The 19,830-nt window shown below is 38.5% G+C and overlaps 1 protein-coding gene across 1 annotated transcript in view; it reads left to right on the top strand.

Annotated features, from left to right (window-relative positions):
* The first annotated feature begins 208 nt into the window (after positions 1–208).
* The window catches only part of SLC71A2 (solute carrier family 71 member 2), a 33,295-nt gene continuing 13,673 nt past the window's right edge, over positions 209–19,830 (top strand). Inside the window, exons 1-7 of the mRNA XM_086770899.1 lie at positions 209–438; positions 10,144–10,239; positions 13,724–13,786; positions 15,555–15,682; positions 16,538–16,652; positions 17,302–17,520; positions 19,702–19,815. Of these exons, the coding sequence (XP_086627025.1) occupies positions 256–438; positions 10,144–10,239; positions 13,724–13,786; positions 15,555–15,682; positions 16,538–16,652; positions 17,302–17,520; positions 19,702–19,815 (918 nt within the window). The 5' untranslated portion in view covers positions 209–255. The remainder of the gene's footprint in view (positions 439–10,143; positions 10,240–13,723; positions 13,787–15,554; positions 15,683–16,537; positions 16,653–17,301; positions 17,521–19,701; positions 19,816–19,830) is intronic.

Below are 19,830 nucleotides of genomic sequence, written 5' to 3'. Positions count from 1 at the left end.
CGCCAAAGAGAACGGCGGTTAAACTGTCCACAACGGCCTCGCCGCGCGCCGCGCACCTCCCACCCCGAACCGCCAGGACGCCGACCGCGCCATTTCCGCCCCGCCGGCCGGCAGCACTTCCACCCAGACGGAAGGTCACGTGAGCCCGGCGGTGGCGCCCCGCCCAGGCGGCGGCGGAGGCGGCCGCGGGCGGAGGCCAGCCCTGCTCCCGCTGCTGCTCCGGCCTGGCCTCTCCGGGAGGATGGTGGGAGCGAGATGATCCCCGAGCCGGAGCCGCCGCCAGCCCCGGCCCGGGAGGGAGAAGAGGAGGAGGAGGAGGAGGAGGCGGCGGCGGCGGCGCCTGCGGCACTGCCGCCGAGGGAGGGCGGCGGCGCTGGGCGGGGCAGCAGCATCATGCTAGTGAAGAGAGTCGGCCTGAAGGCGGGCGGCTGCGGCGCGGTGAGTGCGGGGTGGGCTGGGGGGCGCTGGGCTCCGCCAGCCCTGGGGGCGCCGCTGCGGTGCGGACCGTACCGGGCCGGGTTGGGTCGGGCCGGCCGGGCCGGGCCGGACCGGCCGAGCGCGGTGGACAGCGCCAGCCGCGCCTCCTCGCCCGTGAGGGGCCAGCTGCCGCCCCCAGCGTGTTCTCCGGGTGTCCCCGCGTCCCTGGGAGCTTTCTGGGAGGGGGGTGCCGTGGGGTGCGAGGCCCCCGCCGGCTACGGCGGGCGGCACCTGGGGCCAGACCGGCTCCACCCCGCGCTTCCCGCGGACCCCGCGTTTCTGCCAGCCCCCGGTCGTTCGTTACAGGCTTATGCCGGGCAGAGGCGACACCTGTAAGCAGGTAGTTGTGAGTAAGTTTCCTTTTAAAGTATATAAATTCGAGGTGCCTGGAAGTAAAGCTTAGTTTTCCTTTCGAGTTCTAGAGTATGCCTCTTGGTAATCGAAACTATAGAGTTACCATGCAATTTTAATAACTTACTGCTCTTTCTGTTTCATGCTTTCCCACTACATTAAGCATTAAGATGTCTTTGTGCAAATAAAAGGAGCTGGAAAGGAGCAGTCTGTGTGTTCACTTGTAAGCATCTCTAAGACAGTTGTGTTTCTAAGTGTGGCAGTGGTATGTAATTACTTCCAGCGGAAACGTCTTTCGAGTGGCTTAAGCCTTTCACTTTGTACTGTGTACGCTCACAAGATGCCTTAACAACAGATCAGAGGTGACACCTCCTGAGCTCTCTGCGGTAGGTGGGGATAGGTGGCTTGTCTCAGGCAGGATGCTCCTGGCTGAGATGATATAACCCGTCCTGTTTTGTTGGCAGTGACCCCAGAGCGTATGATGGGAGTAAAGGAACCCAGGGGAACAAAGTAACAAAACAGATTATGCTGTTATTGATGATTTTTGAAGGGGTACAGATACCAAAGTAGACAAAGTCTTGCAATGATTTTTTTTTTTTTTTTTTTTTTGGCAAGTTGAAATCACGTAAGTTTTATTTGCAACCAGACTTACTAGCTATTAAAACTTTTAGACTCTATTCAGGTTCGGGCATTCCTGAATAATGTATTTAATATTAATTTACTCGCAAAATGATATATGTTGAAAGCACTGCTTATGCCAGAGATTTTAAAACAATGTTAAGTTTGTGTCAAGGAGCCAGTATCTGCTATATATGTCACCTACCCTTCCACGGGTAAGCATCTCTGCTGTTGGAGATAGGATACTTTACTGTTTTATGGTAACACGAGGTGAATGAACTTATAATACCTTTAGCTGAGCATTAATAGTGTAGCGTTAATGTGATATCATGGCTAGAGCTCAAGAATGTAGAAAAAAATAATCTTGACACCATCTTTTTGATATCAGTAGGTTCTTTGTCCCTTAATCATGTCTGCTGAAGGTGTTAAGGTACTTTTAATATGTGATTAACCCAGAGAAGATGTGAAAAAATATTCTTCTATGGAATTCATTAGTCAATTAAGTTATTTTATGTAAGTTAATTCTGAAGTGACTGCTTCATACTTCCTGTAACGGATCACTTCTGTATTTGAGTCTCTCAGTTCTCTTTTAGAAATGGTTATGTCTTGCTATCCTGGTTCTGGCTAGAATAAAGTTAATTTTCAACTGAGCTGGGAGAGGAACTGGAGCTGGTGGCACCTGTGTCTGGGAGACACAGCTGGCGTAATTCCAGATTGGACCCTTCAAGAAGTGCAACTGATGTCTGCTGTATGGTATATTTGCCATTTTAGGTTTGTGTACAGCAACTCCCATTTAGGACTGTAGGTACATATGATGCAGTAACCCAATCTGAAGCCAGAACAGGAAGGTAACTGTAGAAGAGGCCAGTTAACTTTTTAGTTAAGAAATTAAGCTTTCAGTTTTATCAGCACAGAAGTAAAGGATGATGTCATTATATAGAAGAAAAACAGATGAATTTATTTAAATATGAACAGAGAGTAGGAAATGGAGGTTACAGGTAGAGAATTTTTTTTTTTTAAAATCAACTTTGTTTTCTTTCTCTAACTTTGAAGAAGAGTAAAACTCAAATGGAAAAGAAATATATAACTGAAGATGCTAACGTGTTTTTCAATTAATGGATGGAATGTTTGTTAAAGGGACTTTGTGTTCCTATAATGCAGCTCCTGCAAGAAGGAAAGACATGGGGCTCTAGACTTATCTTCTCTACATTGATATCGCAGTAAGACAGTTATACGTGTGTCAGCTTAAGGTCTGTTTCACAATTTCTGCCTGAACAGTCTGTTTGCTAGTTTGTTATTGCAGTTCCTGCACCTCCCTGTGATTCTCATGTGGCTGTCATACTACTAGAACTCCCCCTGCCTAGACTATTGAAAGAGCTTATTCAGACTGAAATATGAGGGGCTGGTTCATGGCTTTAGACCTAAGTGCAAAAATCTCTTTGATATCAGTGGGAGTGCATCCCTTGCTTTTGGAAGTGGAAGCTTGCCCTTTGGGCTGCTTACAAAGAGGTAAATACAGAAGTGAAATCTTGTTGAGCTGCTTCTTTTGTCTGTGAAGGATGTTTTAATTTTAACTCTTATTCTGATTCTTTTGTCACATGAGATCAGAAGGACAAAGCAGAAGAGTATGATTAAGTCTGTCAGGTTGCACAAGGCTTTCTTCCCCTACCCCTCCAGTTTGGGAGTAACAAGCTTCTGGTTTTTGATATATCTGTAACTGACTCACCCTGTTGAATGCATTGGCTTCACTGAATTGAAGAACTAAAATATAAACACTGAACAATTGACTTTTTATGAATTGAATTACTGGCTCAAAACTAGTAAGAACAATAGTATGTTTAAGTAAATTCCACTGGAACTGAATCAATTTTTGTTGGCTATATTACTCTGATTTCAGTGAGCTTCAGAAGTTGAAGTAAATGATGCCGTGGACATTTTGTTACTGGTTGTGCAATCTTGTTCCATCTGAATTATGAACACTGATAGTGTAAAACTTATTGTGACATTCAGACTATTCATACCACATAATTCATTTCTATGCAACTCGGTAAAATAATGCCACACTAAGGAAGCTTTTTGACAAAATCCAGTACTGTACTGTCTAAATAAAGTGCTCTTATGGGAGAAGTCTGCAAGTGGCATATCTAAGGAGAAAACACACCTCTGTATCTCTTTAGAGCATTAATCATACTGTTGTTACATGTTCTTGAACATTGTAAAATGCCTCATCTATTGTGAAGTAGAAACATAATGAAAGCATTCTGAAGTTTTAAACTGTACATCTTGGAAGTCTGTCAGCCTTTATTCATTGAACAGTTTTACCCAGCAAAGTACAACTGGTATATACCAGAAGAATTACAGCTTCTTACCCTTACTACTAGCATTGTTCTGTTTAATAATAATAAATAATGCAGCATGTTGAAACTGGGGCAGCATGGTTAAATATTACGAGACTTTACTGAAACACCTTTCAGTCTATTAAGCTGGTTTCTTAAATTTCTTGCTTGTCGGATTTAAAGTGAATTGCTAGTAGTAAGCACATTGTTCAAGTTGGCAATTTGAGTATTTAGTCCATTGTGGAGCACTGTTTTCTCCCACACAAAAATTATTTTTCCTGTTAAATCTGAATAATTAGAGGTAAACAGTGTTGCCTTCTTGACTTGCCAGTGCCACTCTGAATCTTCCCATCACGTTAAATTAACACTGAGTCTGAACTCTCAACCATTACCAGGAGTGGTTAGCTGCTGTCTTGAAAAACAAATCACTCTTACTTATATTCGTACTGTTCTGAGTGTTCTATTACTGATCCTCCAGGTTGTAGCAATCTGGAAGATTTTGTGTCTGGAGAGAAGTATGCTAGGCTTCAGCAATAGAAACTTAATTATATAAATTAGATTTGATATTTTAGTACTGAAGATTCAACCTTAACCACTGGGCAATAAGCTTGAGTAATTATCTATCCTGTGGAGAAGCAATTGAATTAACTAAGCAGCCTGAGCTTTTTAGAGGAGTTTCTCAGTAACATACATCTTTCTACATTGTAGGAAGAAAACTTCAGCAATGGATAAATCAACTTGCAATTTGGTATAGCATAATATGCTGGTTATATATTATTTCAGTAAAATGTAGTTTAATTAAACAATACAGTACTGTCTAAAGCTGAGCTTTCGGAATGTGGCAGGGTGTATGGTAGTTGTTCTTTTGGATGCTCTTCCTACTCTTGATGGCCTCAGCCTCAAAGACTGAACCAGAAATGGTATTTTAATGTTTATACATTCCTTGTCCAGTCTAAACTTAAACAGGAATGTGTTCTCAACAGAAAAAATGATGTGTTGAGACACTTTAGATCCGAGAGTAAATTGCATGAAGCGCCACACAATTTAAACTTGTTGTCTCAAGTCCCACTTTACTTATTTTCTTGTCTTTTAGTATAAGAAGGCAGTGACAATTGTTTTCACACCCTTCACGTCACTCCCAGTTCAGTAAATCCCAGTTGTATCTTTCAGCAGATATTTTGACTGCAGCTTGCAGGAACCTAGTTCAGCATTCCTCCATACCTTTGGCAATGTTCTTTGTCCTTCTGTGGGCCTCTTATGCTTCTGTAAAATAGACTATTCAACAATGTGTATTGCTTAAAGCTTCTGAACAAAACAGGGAATCATGGGATATGAGGGAGGATCTTTATGTAGGGCTAATAAAAATGGTTAGAACACCAGAAAGGTTAGCAAGGCAGGCAGATTGCATATTTGTGCAGTAATGTAATTATAATCTTTTTCCTAACAGGATGTACCTTTGAATACCTTTTGTAAATCACTGCTGAGTGCTGAACTGGTGTCTTTCATGGAACTGTTTTCTCCAGGATCACTTTCCTAAGTAGCAGTCATCCTATATGTAGAATTAAAATTGGTTTTTAATCTTTGCATTGGTTAAATTTATCATGCATTAATTTTAATCTGCCAGTTAATTTGTTTTACTGATTCCATCAACTTCTGATGTTCTTCACCATAGCTCTCTAAGTTTTCTAACATGAATTGCATTTTGTCATCAGTGAACTTTGTCACTTTGCTTTCATGCTTTTTACAGCTCAGTTATGAATGTGTTGAACTACGTAGACCCTAGGGCAGAGCAGTGGAACTCACCTGGTAATTTCCCTCTGCTGTGAAACCAGATTGTTGGCTTTTTTTTTTAGTTTATCCTGTATATTTTATTTTATTTTTTTAGACTTTTTTTTTTTACTGTTTAATTCCTATGAAGAGGTTGCACCCTTTTTTGCTTGCTTTAAGAGCCTTTGCTGAAGGTCTTTAATTATGTTTACCTGAATTTTCAGAAGGCTTATTGATGGGATCTCCTTTATCCTTACATGTTCTTTTGAGACCTCCAGGAATTTTTTTAAGGTGCAGTTTCTCTTTACAAAATCTGCATAGGCTTTTCCGTTCTGAACGGGTTGTGGTTCTGATACTTTAGACCTGTGAAATATGATTTAGCCTAGCTTTTGCTTGAGAGAGTGCATCATGATCTTACCGTCCAGATACAGATCTATTTAAGGCATTTTTTTTGCAACTGAAATACAAGTTCAGACAATGTAGGAGCTGAATTAGTTACGCTTTATATTCCAGCTCACAAGGCACATCTAAAATGTGAAAGCCTGTACTCTATTGGGAAGTACTTTCACTTGTATTTGGTGTATTTTTGCACTGCGTACAAGTTACATTTCTTAGACTGAGGTCTGTACACATAATCACTTGGTGATTGCTTCATGTGACAAAGGCAGCCAAGGTATTCAGGGTCGTTTTTGCACTTGAATGAATTCTTACCAGTTCCAACAAATATACTTCTGTTTGAAAATTAAAGACAATAGGCACTTGAAAGTAAACATGCAATATGCCCAGAGAGCTACCTGGGTAATACATGTGGAGAAAAGAGCACCCATAACATATTGAGATGGATTGGTAGCATAATATTTGTACTAGAATAAGCTAAAATGATTAAGTAGTGATGTAGTGAAGCATACCGGGAAAAGTTTGCATTTGAAATGGTTGAAGTTTTGGAGGAGGCTAAGAAAACAGTGAGGATAAATGTGGAAGGGGAACGCCCTTTATAATTTGGCATGAGTGTGAAGGTCTGAATGATTCATACAGGAAAGCATGTTTCTCAGAATGTTTTACTGATTCTTTTAGTTCAGTTCTTTGTTTTCTTGGAAACATGAGAGTTGACATAATGGACTGCAGTGCAGGTGTGGTTATGTGAAAAAAAAAAAAAGTACTTGTAGCAGTTAGTTTTTGTAGAAGGGGAATGTCTCTGTTGACACTTTTTTAAAAAGTAAGAAAAATCTTCATACTAATGCACTTGAATGTTAGTTTACATAGCATAGAAGGACAGCAAGTGCTGTTTGCGGACTTGCCTATGTACTGAAGTAGAACAAGCAACTAGCAGGCTCTCCCTACTGCCTGGTGGGAAATAATTTCCCGGAGGAGAGTGTAGGAGGAGAAAGACAAGTTCCTGTGATTGTCTGTTCAGAAGTTCAGTTTGAGTTTGGTTGTTATCTGCCTGAGAGGTAACAGGAGTGTTGGAAATGTGCTTCAGGGAGATCTATCTTGCTCCTCAGGACAGGATCAGCTGTGAGATCTGAGCAGGTTGCCTAGTACTTTTCCAGTTGGGTATTGATACCCCTTGAGGATGGAGAATGAGTGTCCAGCCCTGTGGGCTCTGCTGCTTCACCCTAATGGGAGGGGAAAAAAGCATGCTGTATTTATCTAATTGAGTCTTTTTCTTAACCTACCCAGCAGGACTATATGGCTCTCATCAAAATGGGAAAAGTTTGAAAGGTGCTCTGGAAGACTTCGGGATTTAAACAGTGAGAAGTGGTTTTGTTTGGAAGTAAGCACATTGCTTAAGAGAAACAAACAGTTAAGCATGTTTTAAATTGGATGTTAAGGTATTTTTGCAGCCATTAGATTATGAAATTACAGATTTGAATTAACAGATCAATAGTTGTATATGGAAGTTGTATATAAATTAATACTGTCAGTTCTAGCTTTGCTCTGAAGATCTGGGACTGGCTATAAAATTTTGTCTTCCTGTGGAGTTTTTTTAGGGTGAATTGTACTGGCACTTCTTCAAAATGTCTAAGATAAGGTATTCTTACTGATACTATGTTGCATTTTTTTCCCCTTTTCTATGAACAATTCCTTGCCAGCTGGTTTTATGATCTTGACATCTTTTCGTGGATTTATTAATGTTCAACAGCTATGTTCTGCTGTCTATATTGTATCCCAGTAGTTCTCCCTATTGTCTTCAAATTAACTTTTGGATTTATTCTGCCTCCAATAAAGGCAGAAGAAAAAATGTTTTTTAGAATTGGGTATAGGTGAAAAGAAGCATAGAAGGAGCAGAAGTGTAAAATTGTAGAAATAGTAGACATTTTGTTGGAACTTCTAGGACTTCAGATTTTTTAATGGTGGCATTAAACTTTTATTGTTGAACATCTGAGATTACGTAATGTTTTGCTTGTTATTGATTGTGCAAGTATAATAGCTTGACCAGCAGCTGCATTTGAAAGCAGTCTTAATGTTCATACGTAGTTTCTCAGCCCACACACTGGGATGTCATATGAAGAAGGTCTGTGTGGATAGAAAATAAGCCCATAGCAGTAGAATTCAGTAGGTTGTCTCTATATTGTCTAGTTCAATAAGCCTAAAGCTCTTTGTTCTTCAAGTTTATAACAATTTTTTGCATGTGTCTCAAGTTTATTCTTTATGTACAATGCATGCAGTGGCATTCTGTTGCCATTGCAACAAGTTCAAAGTAGAAATGAGCCACACCCATTACTTCTAGGGGAGCTTCATCTTAAAAGCAAGTGTAAAGTGTTTCTAAAAGCTTTTTTATTTTGGAATGAGTAAAGAGTTTTTGTTGCTTTTTTATCAGTGGTCCAAGCTGTGTGCACGATCAGTCATAAGTTATTTTCTTTTCTTGACAACAACTTGATCCTTGATTAAAAATCAAAAGCTTTTTATAATGAGACATTTTAGGACCTATAGAAAAGATGGGCATCCAGAAGTAACTGTCTGCATTGCTCCATTTGACAATGTCAGTGAATTTTCCTGTTTGCATAATGCAGACATTTGCATAAGTGTCAAAACTCTTGAAACTGTTATTACATTATGTAGAGGTACTTGCAGACTTCTTACATGAGGAAGATTACACACACCCCCGCCCCCCCCCCCCCCCCCCCAATCTTTGGAATCTTTGCTATTTAGAGATAAAAATTGCATGGTAGCTTACAGAGAAATGTTAATAATGCTTGAAAGTTGTCAGCCTCCCAGAGATAATCTTTGATCTATGATATTATCATGTTATTTCCCAGGAGAAAGAGAGTTGTTGCTCAAGCTTTGAAGCAAGCTGCAATGTAGAAAATAATTAGAATCTTACTACCTAGAAAAAATGATATCTGGGTTACTTTTAGTTTGCTGCTACAAGTTTTGATAAACTCTGGTAGATTTAAAAATTATTAAAGATCTGGGTGCTTAGAGTGTCCAGGCAGTAGGAATTTCTTTAAAAATCTTTACTGTAGATGGTTAGCTGAAATGAATCTTGTAATGGAGGTGTTTCCTAAACCTGTAATTCCTGCCAATCTAGATGAAACATACTAGGCAGGGGAGAAACACCAAATGTGTCTCTGTTCTGCATTCGTCATAGGCCATCTTCACTTTTTTGACACTGAGTTTCATATTCTCTCTACTCTCCATCTGCTGAAATCACACAGTCTAGTTGGTTGTCACTAGATGATATCTTTTCAACTGAATCCTGCATTATTGGATTGGGCAACATGCAAGAAACATATCCTTTTTTATTTTGGGTAAACTTCAGGTAGATATGGGGGTACCAGATGAGAGTGCTGTACTGCTCCTTTCTAAGAGTTGCCAGCCTGTTGGGAGTGTAATGGTTTTGGATTGACTAGAAGCACTGAAAAACAATCTTCTACAGGACAAGTATTAGGGGAAAGGGAAAGAGTAATTTTACAGTCCCAAAACTTTGTAAAAAAGTTACTATGGCAAGGGACACGTAGAAATGAAAGAAAAGAGCAGTTCTGGTTGAATGTACTTTACCCAAGGGTTCTGCCTGCTTTGTCTAAATAAAAAGTTTCCTGATCTCCTTGTCTGAGATCCAGTCCTTGGGTCTTGAATGGCAGTGGTTTCACAGCATTATGAGCACTTACATAGTTTCCAGTTCTTCCTGTGATTACCTGTTGACCAGTAGAATCCCTGGTCTTTAGTCTATGGGCACACACAAGTATGAAATCAGTTGTTTGGCAATTGTACGGATGTCATAACTTGCCCCTTCCTTTCTCATACTTTGTCAGTTTCAGATACAAAAATTGGTACTCTTCTGATGATGTACATTGTCGCAGTTTTGTTGTGATGGTGATGTGATCTTCACAAAGCAGATCTCTTCCGTTGTCGCTTGTGGAGCTAGAAGTAGGAAGAGTTACATTGCTTGTCACACTGCTATGGAGGTGTTGTGCATAGTTACTTAAAAGTAATAACTTTTCTCCACTCTTGTTTGGCTTATTATTGTTTCCAAGGGCTTGGTAGTAGATCATCCTGAAAGCTGGTTATGCTCAAAATATGTTTGTAAGAGATCTTTGCATATGTAATGAATGGGATGTGTGCAACTACTGCATGTGTTTTTCTTTCTTAGCAACAAGGTATTGGTCGGCCAAGCGTATACCATGCAGTGGTGGTCATATTTCTAGAATTCTTTGCCTGGGGGCTCTTGACAACTCCAATGCTAACGGTAAGTATCACTGATCAACTGTTGCCTTGGCAATAATGACAAAAGTTAATTTGCTAATTCCTAGGGATCAGAGTTTTAATGTGTTTTACACTTCCTGCTTACCTCATTAACTGAATGCCAGGAGTCTTTAACATTCAGCACTGTGCAACGGTAGTATAGCATAGTTGAGATCCGGGCTGTTGAAAGATTAAAAGATAGTGAAAAGTAAATTAGCAAAACACTGTACTACTCTTTTACTCTAAAAGGCAAATAAAAGTTACATCAGCTTAGTATATTGATGAAAGTCGCTCTGGAAATTCTGACTGTTCTTTAAGACTTCATAGTTCAATTCATCTTCCAGTCATAATGATTGAATAAACTGTGCATCCCATAGTAAAATTTGTATGCTGTTGTGGACTGGCTGTTTTGCTAGCATGTAACTCGAAGTAAAATGTAAAGGCTGTCGTAGTTCAGCCCCCATCGGGACCAGACTACGCAGTCTCTCTCTTGCTCCCCCCACCCTCCGAGAGAATAGGGGGAGATGATATAACGAAAATGGCTCGAGGTTTTCATGTAAGAAATGGATTTTGTAAGTATTTAACCTGTTCTGGAATGTGGTTATTTTCCAGATGAACAGATAATTTGAGTGTTTGGTAATAGGATGTGAAGCCTTTCCTATGAAGACGGGTCTTATTTGTTGAAATCAAGCCTGCCTGAGAGAAGTCATTAGAAGTCTATTAGTCCAAGTTTTCATCAGATGATATCTGAGAGCACTTTGAGTACATGACAAGCAAGGTCTTGTGGGATTGAAAGACCGTGGAGTTAGGTTTTTTTGCTCCCCAAACTCAAAATAAAGTAATCTACATACCTTTTGAAAGGTGTTTGTCTAACTTTCCTAAAGTCAATCACTAATCTTTTTAACATAGCCTGATAGTAAAAAAGTCCATACAATCAGTTAACGGAGTAGATGTCTCACTAAATTACCATCCTGTCATGCCATCTTGCCAGTATCAAAATGTGGAAAAGCTTACTGGGTGGTCTTTCTTGGTTTTTTTTTTTTTTTTATTTTGTTTCTTTTTTTTTCTTAACCAAAATGTTCAAGTTACCCTAGCTTGACACTTCTCATTTAAAGGGGTAATGTGCAAATAGTAATTCTTATGCAGTCTTCAAAAAAACCCTCACTATAATAAAACTGTGAAGTGTGTTCTTCAGTAGTGTACTCCAGTTGTAATAGTTCCATATGAATTTGTACTGTTAGTCACATGCAGCTGAAATGTTAGTTCTTGCAATTAATATTTATCATTGCACTGTGTCTAATGGGAGTGTTATGAGATGCTTCTAATGTAAAGCTAAAATCTTATTTTGACTGGAGTATATGGATTTGGTACAGTTGTGGTCTTGAATGTCTTGTATTTTGAATCTTAATACTTATGAGGCTGTTGCGTTGGACTGAAAACTTTATTTACTGAGTTACATTTAATGATTAACTTGCCTTACACAAGTGTAAATTATTTCTGTGTTCTTGGGGGTGAACATCTTTATTTGTAATCAGCTTTGCACACACTGAAAAGCTACTGTTTGATTTAAATAATTTTAAATCTGATTTAATACTTTGCTCCCTTCTGTCTTGTAATGTACGTGTGGGGACTTACCTTGGCTTACTGATCAGCCAGCAGTACTAGAAGTCATGTAGAGCTTGCTTATGAACAAGGTTCAGCCTTTGAACTGCCAGCTACCCACTTTTGCTGAAGCAGGTTTGTCAGGTAGGAAGGGCAGAAATGGAAATGTCTGACCTATTGATCAAAGCTCATAATAACTCAAATTTTTCGTAGTTGGGTCATTATTCTTCAGGTCACTGTCAACATTGTCAGGTTAAAATGTTGTATTGTGCATTATCAAAATAAATTGCATGTATACTGTGATAGCTGTGATTATTTGAATTTCATTTTTTAGATTGCTTTTTTACTTCTTTATATGTCTGTCAGCAAAGCTGTAGTGTTTGTTATGTGATGCTATACTTAGAGAAGAAAAAATGTAAAGGTTTTATAAAGCACACAAAGGCTATTTTGTTCACAGACTACCCAAAGCTTGTATTTCTTACTCTTGTTTATGGGCTTGTAAGCCAATATTAGTAAATCACCCTAAGTAATATTAGTCACTTAATGACATATTCTGTCTTCAATATAATCTTCTTTTGAATATGTACATCCTTCTAGCAGTAGGACTTGAGTAAGGCGGTTCCCTCTACCAGTTTGTCAACTTGAATTTCTCTTGTATGTAAGTAACAGAAATTAATTTTAAAAGCTTGAACCACCAGTATCAGCAGTGGTTGCCTCCCAGGAAAAATACTGGAAAACACTTTACAGAAGGATAATTATATTTGGCTCTGTGAGCTTCCTGTTTGCTCCTTTTTTTTTTTTTTTTTTTTTTTTTCTTTAATCTTGGAAGAGATCTGCTTTCTAGATCTCTCATTTGAATGCTGACTCTTATTTTCTTAATTCATACCATAAGATCAGTGGTAAAACTGTTGGAAAACTGTTTTAAATATCTAAACAGAAGATGAGAACAGAAGGAAAAAAGGATGTAAATATGCAGAATTATCTGACCAGTAGTTAACATGGGAACCTTTATTAAATCTATGATGTGAGAATCTCATTCTTGAAAAATGATGCTGATATTTCTCAGTGACACTAGTGCCTTTCTAAATATGCATATAAATAATCTTTGTAGTTGTTGACACTTATCTATTGATAAAATGAGCAAATGAATTTGAAGTGTGTGTGCATACACACTTTGATCATTGCAGTAACTTAAAATTGACACAGTAGCACCTGTGAGGCCTATTAACTCTCTTTCATATTTATGGTAAATCTGTTTAGTATAGATTAACATGCTTGCCCTTGAATTAAGACTGCCGGTAAAGCACCTTAAATGAATTCATAGCAGTACTTAAGGGATACTTGAAACACCCAGAACTGTTGCTAGTATTTATCATTTGCTTGTTCATCAGAAGTGTTTCTAACTGTGTGACTACTGGCAGTTTGTTCAGAAACAGTTTTCACAATGCCTTTTTGGGCAGTTCTGAATATAACACTTTTTTTTTTTTTCTTGACAGAGTAAGTTAGCTGAATCACATTTTCACTCCTAATTAGTAGTGATAATTGAGTCAACCTTCTGAAGGAATTATCTACCTCAAAAATTCTGTAACTGGTACCAGATGGAGATGTGTTGTGCTTACATTGATCTCCTTTCTGAGAAGGTATCCCAAACCAAACTGTCTCTGCATTACAGTGCTGTCTGTGCCAACAGAAGAATTTATGACAATAAATTGATATTAAACCTTGTCAATATTGTCCCCTGAAGAGAAATAAGAGTATAATTCTGGGATAAGATACTTTTTTAACAAGTCCCAATAGACTTATCCAGGTTTTGAAGTAAAATTTAAACTCAGAATCAGCTTTCTCCTGTCTCTCCTGATTAAAATAATGATTTTCTTCCCTGTCAGGTCTTACATGAAACGTTTTCCCATCATACATTTTTAATGAATGGTCTCATTCAAGGTGTTAAGGTAAGAATTTTTTTTTTTTTTTTCAAACCTCTGACCTAAATATTCTGTGTGTTCCTGTATTGTCACTTCTCTCCTGCATGCTGCGTAAGAACATCCAAAACACTGAGAATGTCATTAATTCTTAAACCGCTTTTTCATTGTAATGGTTGTGTTCTTTGGCTTGGTTCAAGATTTACTGCTAAATGGTAGCATCTGGAAACAAGTGGTATATTTCTCAGAAGTTTAAATTCCTCTCATTTGAGTAGGTACCAGTTGTAGCTATTGTAATCTTGACAAGGATCTTTCTGAGAATGGAGCTAAGTTTTTAATGTCTGCTTCCTAATGTTAGATGGTTTATATCAGAAGCAAACTAATGCAGCCATGATGATGCCATTGAGATAAAAAATGAAGCACTTTAAACAGTGTGATTTTGTTGAAGATGTGGTATAAAAACTAATTTTCAAATTTTCAGCAGGGTTATGAGTTGGTTGTTTTGTTGGTTTTTTTTTTTTTTTTTGGTGTGGTTGGTTTTTTTTTTTTACCTCTGGTCTTTTTTTATCAGTTTTTGAACATTCTGTGGTGGTCATGATATTCAGGACAGCTTATAGCTTATTTAGACTGCTGCAGTCACACAGTGGTCGTGCTGGATTGTTGCCACAAAAAAAAAAATTGCAAAATTTTCCTAGCATAACTAAAATTTGGAAGTCTCTTCTTTACTAACTCTTACTGAGATGCGTCAAAGCACTTCGTGTAACTTACGACTAAACTGATTTATAGCACCTAGAAATGATTTGGCTTTGTATTCTGTAACGGATTGGGATCTGAACAGAATAGTGATTTGATAACAGTAGTCTGTACACATGCATTAAACTTGAAGAATGACTATATTTGAATACCAGAGGTTAACTAAAGTTAGCTGGAGTAGATTTCCAGTGTATTTAGGTGCTTAGAGAACTATATATTTACTAATGTTTGGGTTTATGGCAGAGTTGGATGGATGAGAGAACAATATACTAATTAGGTGGAAGGTGCATCTGTTCTGGATGTTTTGCAGTTGACAAACCTGTGAAAGGCTTTACTTGTTTTAATTCTTCTGTGATTCTAGAACTTTATGAAATGCTGAAAAATCTAGTATTTGATCCATGACATTTAGTCATCCATCTAATATTTGATTTTTCCCTGACAACTGTACTTGTAAGCCTGACTTTTGCTACTGGAATATCATTATGGTGTTCCACTGTCTCAAGTTGTCAAGCTTGCTGAATTGTTCCTTATAGTTCTTGCAATGTACAAGTGTCTGTACATGATAAATATGTAGTATAAAGCAGTAAGTGTTCTATTTAATTTGTTTCAGAGAACTGTTAGTTTACCCAAAACTCTCTCTTAGGACAGTTCAAATTAGAGGGGAATTTGGGTTTAGGATCTAGCACTAAATCTCATGATAAGAGGCTAAGATGATGTCCTTTGTGAAACTAGACTGTAGATTTTGGAGATTTTTTTTAAGAAGCTTTTGCAGTCTGTGGTAGTTCTATATTGAATCAAGTTGATGTTGAAGAAGTGCATGTGTTTTGTTTTTTTTTTTTAATGTACTTGGGTTTAATAGATTTGAAACATAAAACCTAAGAGTCACAGAAAAGTAGACTGTAGAAGAAATTGTGTATGATTTCAGTTATGTACAATTTTGTGTTTAATTTAAAATCAAATTGCAATTTTAGTCCTTTTTAATATTGTTGAAGTGAAACTTGGAAGTGTAAGTATAGACATATTAATTTTTTTTCTTCTCTCACAGGGTTTTTTGTCCTTTCTCAGTGCTCCGCTAATAGGTGCTTTATCAGATGCATGCGGAAGAAAATCTTTTCTTCTTCTTACAGTTTTCTTCACCTGTGCCCCGATTCCATTAATGAGAATAAGTCCATGGTAAGTGGTGCAGACTGCAGTAGTGGGCTTGTCAGTACAGCAGAAATTCAGTCAGAGTAGTAGTTTGGGAAAGTGAGAGGGACAATAAGACAAGAGAGAGCCACTTTCATTTCAAAACATGATTACATTATTCTGGAGCTTTTCTGTTTAAGAAGTGTTAAAATTGTGTGTCTTAAAAGTAGAAATTACAGAGTGTGATTTAGTTACTGGTTGATAGCCTTAACTCAGTTTTAAGTTCAGCTGTTAATTTTTTTCCCCTGAGGACTTACAGTGCTGTAATAAACATCTTTTTAAAGTTAAACGAACCTTAGAATTTATTGACCACAGAAAAGTATAATTGCTGCAAACGAGATCTTCTGGCTCTTTAATTAGGCAACTTGAAGTCTTAATGGAGTGGAATTGACTTGGTTTCAGTTTCATTTAGATTCATTGTGAAACTTAGGAGGATTACAGAAGAACTTTGTGTACACTGAATGCATTCAGAGTTCAGCTTTAGAAGCATTATATATGGTAGTTTGTTCCTTAACAGGTTGAGAAACTGAGTTGTAAGATAATTCCTTTTTCATAACTTAAACTTGGTTCAACTTTGAGAATGTGAAAATCTGCAGGTACCATGTCCTGAAGGGGCCACTTCTTTTAGGCTAATGTGAAATAAACAGTAGAATATTAAAAAAATGAAATACTGTTTTCCAATATTTAAGTGAGACTACACAACCATTCATTTCCAGTAGAGCTCTGTGTTAGTTCTTGAGGAACACTTTTCATAGATGGATAAAATACAAACTTGCTTGATTAGTAAGAGAAAAGCAAGAAGTCTTAGCTTAAACTTTCTAATTGTTGCTTTTAAATCATTAGGTGGTACTTCGCTATGATTTCAGTATCTGGAATATTTTCTGTTACCTTTTCTGTAATATTTGCGTATGTAGCTGATGTAACACAAGAACATGAAAGAATTACAGCCTATGGACTGGTAAGATATGCTAAATTTGAACAAAAGGTCAGATTATGACCTTTGTATTGAACTTGTGTTTTGATGCACAGATTGTTTCCTGATTAATGTAATGAGGTTGATAGAGAAAGGAATGAACCATGCATCAAGGCACTGTGTTAAAGTTTGACAAATCTAATTTAGACTTTTTACTGCTGCACAAAATGCTCTGTGCTCATAGGAACAGGGTAAGAATTTGACAAGTTTACCTGCGTAGAGGATGTGTAACAAAACATGTTTTAAGTTTTGCAAGCAGAACAAGAAATGTTAAAGGCGGTGCAAGTTATTTAAATATGCTCTCAATGTTTTCAGTGAAATCTCATCAAATTCATAATTGGAGAATAAAAACATTTTAGTCTATTTGAAAGTAAGAGCCATTTTCCTTTGAGCCCAACTCCCTCTTTGACTGCAAATCCTGTCTCATATAGTGGAGTTTGGAGAAACTTTATATGGACCCATATTTACTGTCATAAGTGATTTTTTTTTTATGTGGGTTTTTTTTTTTTTTTTAATCGTGGTTTTTTTTTAAAACCACACTTCTAGAGAGGGGTGGTGGTGTCGAGCTTACTTAATTTTTCTGCAGTGGTAAAATAACCACTTCGACAAGTTTGTAAACTGTTCTTGTGCATAGGTATCTGCCACCTTTGCAGCAAGTTTGGTAACTAGTCCTGCCATTGGAGCGTACCTCTCTGCCAGCTACGGAGATAACCTTGTTGTACTAGTGGCAACGTTGGTGGCTGCTGTGGACATCTGCTTCATCCTGCTAGCTGTGCCAGAATCTCTGCCGGAAAAAATGAGACCTGCTTCATGGGGAGCTTCTATATCATGGGAACGAGCAGACCCTTTTGTAGTAAGATGCACTTCAATAATTAATACATAATTGATGATTAATTAATAATAATAATTAATTGCATTTTGTAAGCTTGAGAAATCTTAATTCTTATCAATAGCTTGACTGTTCAATGTACTGTAATCTCTGTTCTCTGCTCTTGCACAAAAACATCTGGCTACGTTTAAAAATCAAAACCAAGCTGCAACCAAACTTTGTGGATGAAATGATTCTTGAATTGGAAACAATATTTAGTGTGAAATCCAAAGGGAAAATGCTTACTTACTCTGTCTTATTGTAAGAGGAATGCTGAATTCTCACATTGCTACAGATCCCAAAATGTGATATTGTAAGACTTTTCCATATCCATTTTATGTCCTTCTAGTTGACAATGTCTCTCCCTCCTCTTGAATTCCACTTTTAGTGATCTGTGATTTCTTTTTAATATAGAATGGATCTATACAACCTGCTTTTCCTACAGGCATATATAGGAACAGTTAAAACATATCATGCCATTGTTCTAGTAACTTGTTCACTTATTCACACTTACTCAGCTAATTTGTGTTTGTGTTATACCATAATATCATAAGAGAGGAAAGAGTGATCGTTCTTTATTGTTCCAAGTGGAGACCAGTGATGAGTGGCATTTCTCAGGGGTCAGTATTGGGACTGCCGCTGTTTAACATCTTTGTTGGCAGCATGGACAGTGGGATAGAGTGCACCCTCAGCAAGGTCGCCGAAGACACCAAGCTATATGATGCAGTTAATATGCTGGAAGGAAGGGATATCAGCCAGAGGGACCTTGACAGGCTGCAGAGGTGGGCCTGTGAGAACCTCATGAAGTTCAACAAGGCCAAGTGCAAGGTCCTGCACCTGGGTCATGGCAATCCCAGGCACAAATACAGGCTGGGCAGAGAATGGATTGAGAGCAGCCCTGAGGAGAAGGACTTGGGAGTGCTGGTGGACGAGAAGCTCAACATGAGCCAGCAATGCACCCTTGCAGCCCAGAAAGCCAACCACATCTTGGGCTGCATCAAAAGGAGGGTGGCCAGCAGGTCGAGGGAGGTGATTCTGCCCCTCTACTCTGCCCTGGTGAGACCCCACCTGGAGTACTGTGTCCAGTTGTGGAGCCCCCAACATAAGAAAGATGTGGACCTGTTGGAGGGAGTCCAGAGGAGGGCCATAAAGATGATCAGAGGGCTGGAGCACCTCTCTTATGAGGACAGGCTGAGAGAGTTGGGGCTGTTCAGCCTGGAGAAGAGGAGGCTCCGGGGAGACCTTATAGTGGTCTTTCAGTACCTGAAGGGGGCTTATAAGAAAGCTGAAGAGGGACTTTTTACAAGGGCTTGTAGTGTAGGGCAAGGGGTAGTGGCTTTAAACTGAAAGAGGGTAGATTCAGGTTAGATACAAGGAAGAAATTTTTGACAATGAGGGTGGTGAGGCGTTGGAACAGGTTGCCCAGAGAAGTTGTGGATGCCCTATCCCTGGAAGTGTTCAAGACTGGGTTGGATGGGACTTTGGGCAACCTGGTCTAGTAGAAGATGTCCCTGCCCATGGCAGAGGGGTTGGAACTAGATGATTTTTATAGTCCCTTCCAAGCCAAACCATGCTATGATACATGAGATCCAACGTGCTAGGAACTGTGTGTGAATGTTGAGAGATGAGTGACGTGCTTGAAAAACTGCAGTTAAAGAATTTGTTTTCCATAATTTATTTGTTACTCAAACTGATTCATATTATGGGTGAACAAGTATAAGAAATGTACAAGGAAAAATACTATAATTTTGGAAGAGAAACAGTTGTAGTGAGGTTGTATTATTTGCTAGCATCTTTCAGAACAGATTAATATAGGGATAAACTAAAGATATCTTACATTCCCTGAATATTATATGATGCTGTTGTCAGTGAATGCTTGTAATTTGGTACTGAACAGTGGTTTCAAAAATCAAATGGAAACTTTGCAGATGAATCAGATACCGCGAACCTTATATAACAGGAGGTTGTTTCTAACTCAATGCTCAGATTACGTGTTTCCATCTGTAACTTTTTTGGCTCATATATGTGGGTAAAAATGGATTTTAAAAAAGTGAATCCACTTTTTACTTTCTTTATGCTTTCATTAGACTTTGTATAAATATTGCAATACTTACTTCGGTTTGGTGGGTTTTTTTTGGTTTTTTTTGTTTTTTTTTTTTTCCACAGTCTCTGAAGAAGGTTAGAAAAGATTCTGCTGTTCTCCCGATCTGCATTACAGTGTTTCTCTCCTATCTGCCTGAGGCTGGCCAGTATTCTAGCTTTTTTCTGTACTTGCGACAGGTAAATGTTGGTGTC

The sequence above is a fragment of the Chlamydotis macqueenii genome, chromosome Z (assembly GCF_036417535.1).
Source record: "Chlamydotis macqueenii isolate bChlMac1 chromosome Z, bChlMac1.mat, whole genome shotgun sequence".
Taxonomy (NCBI): domain Eukaryota; kingdom Metazoa; phylum Chordata; class Aves; order Otidiformes; family Otididae; genus Chlamydotis; species Chlamydotis macqueenii.
This window is presented reverse-complemented; position numbering and strand designations above follow the sequence as displayed.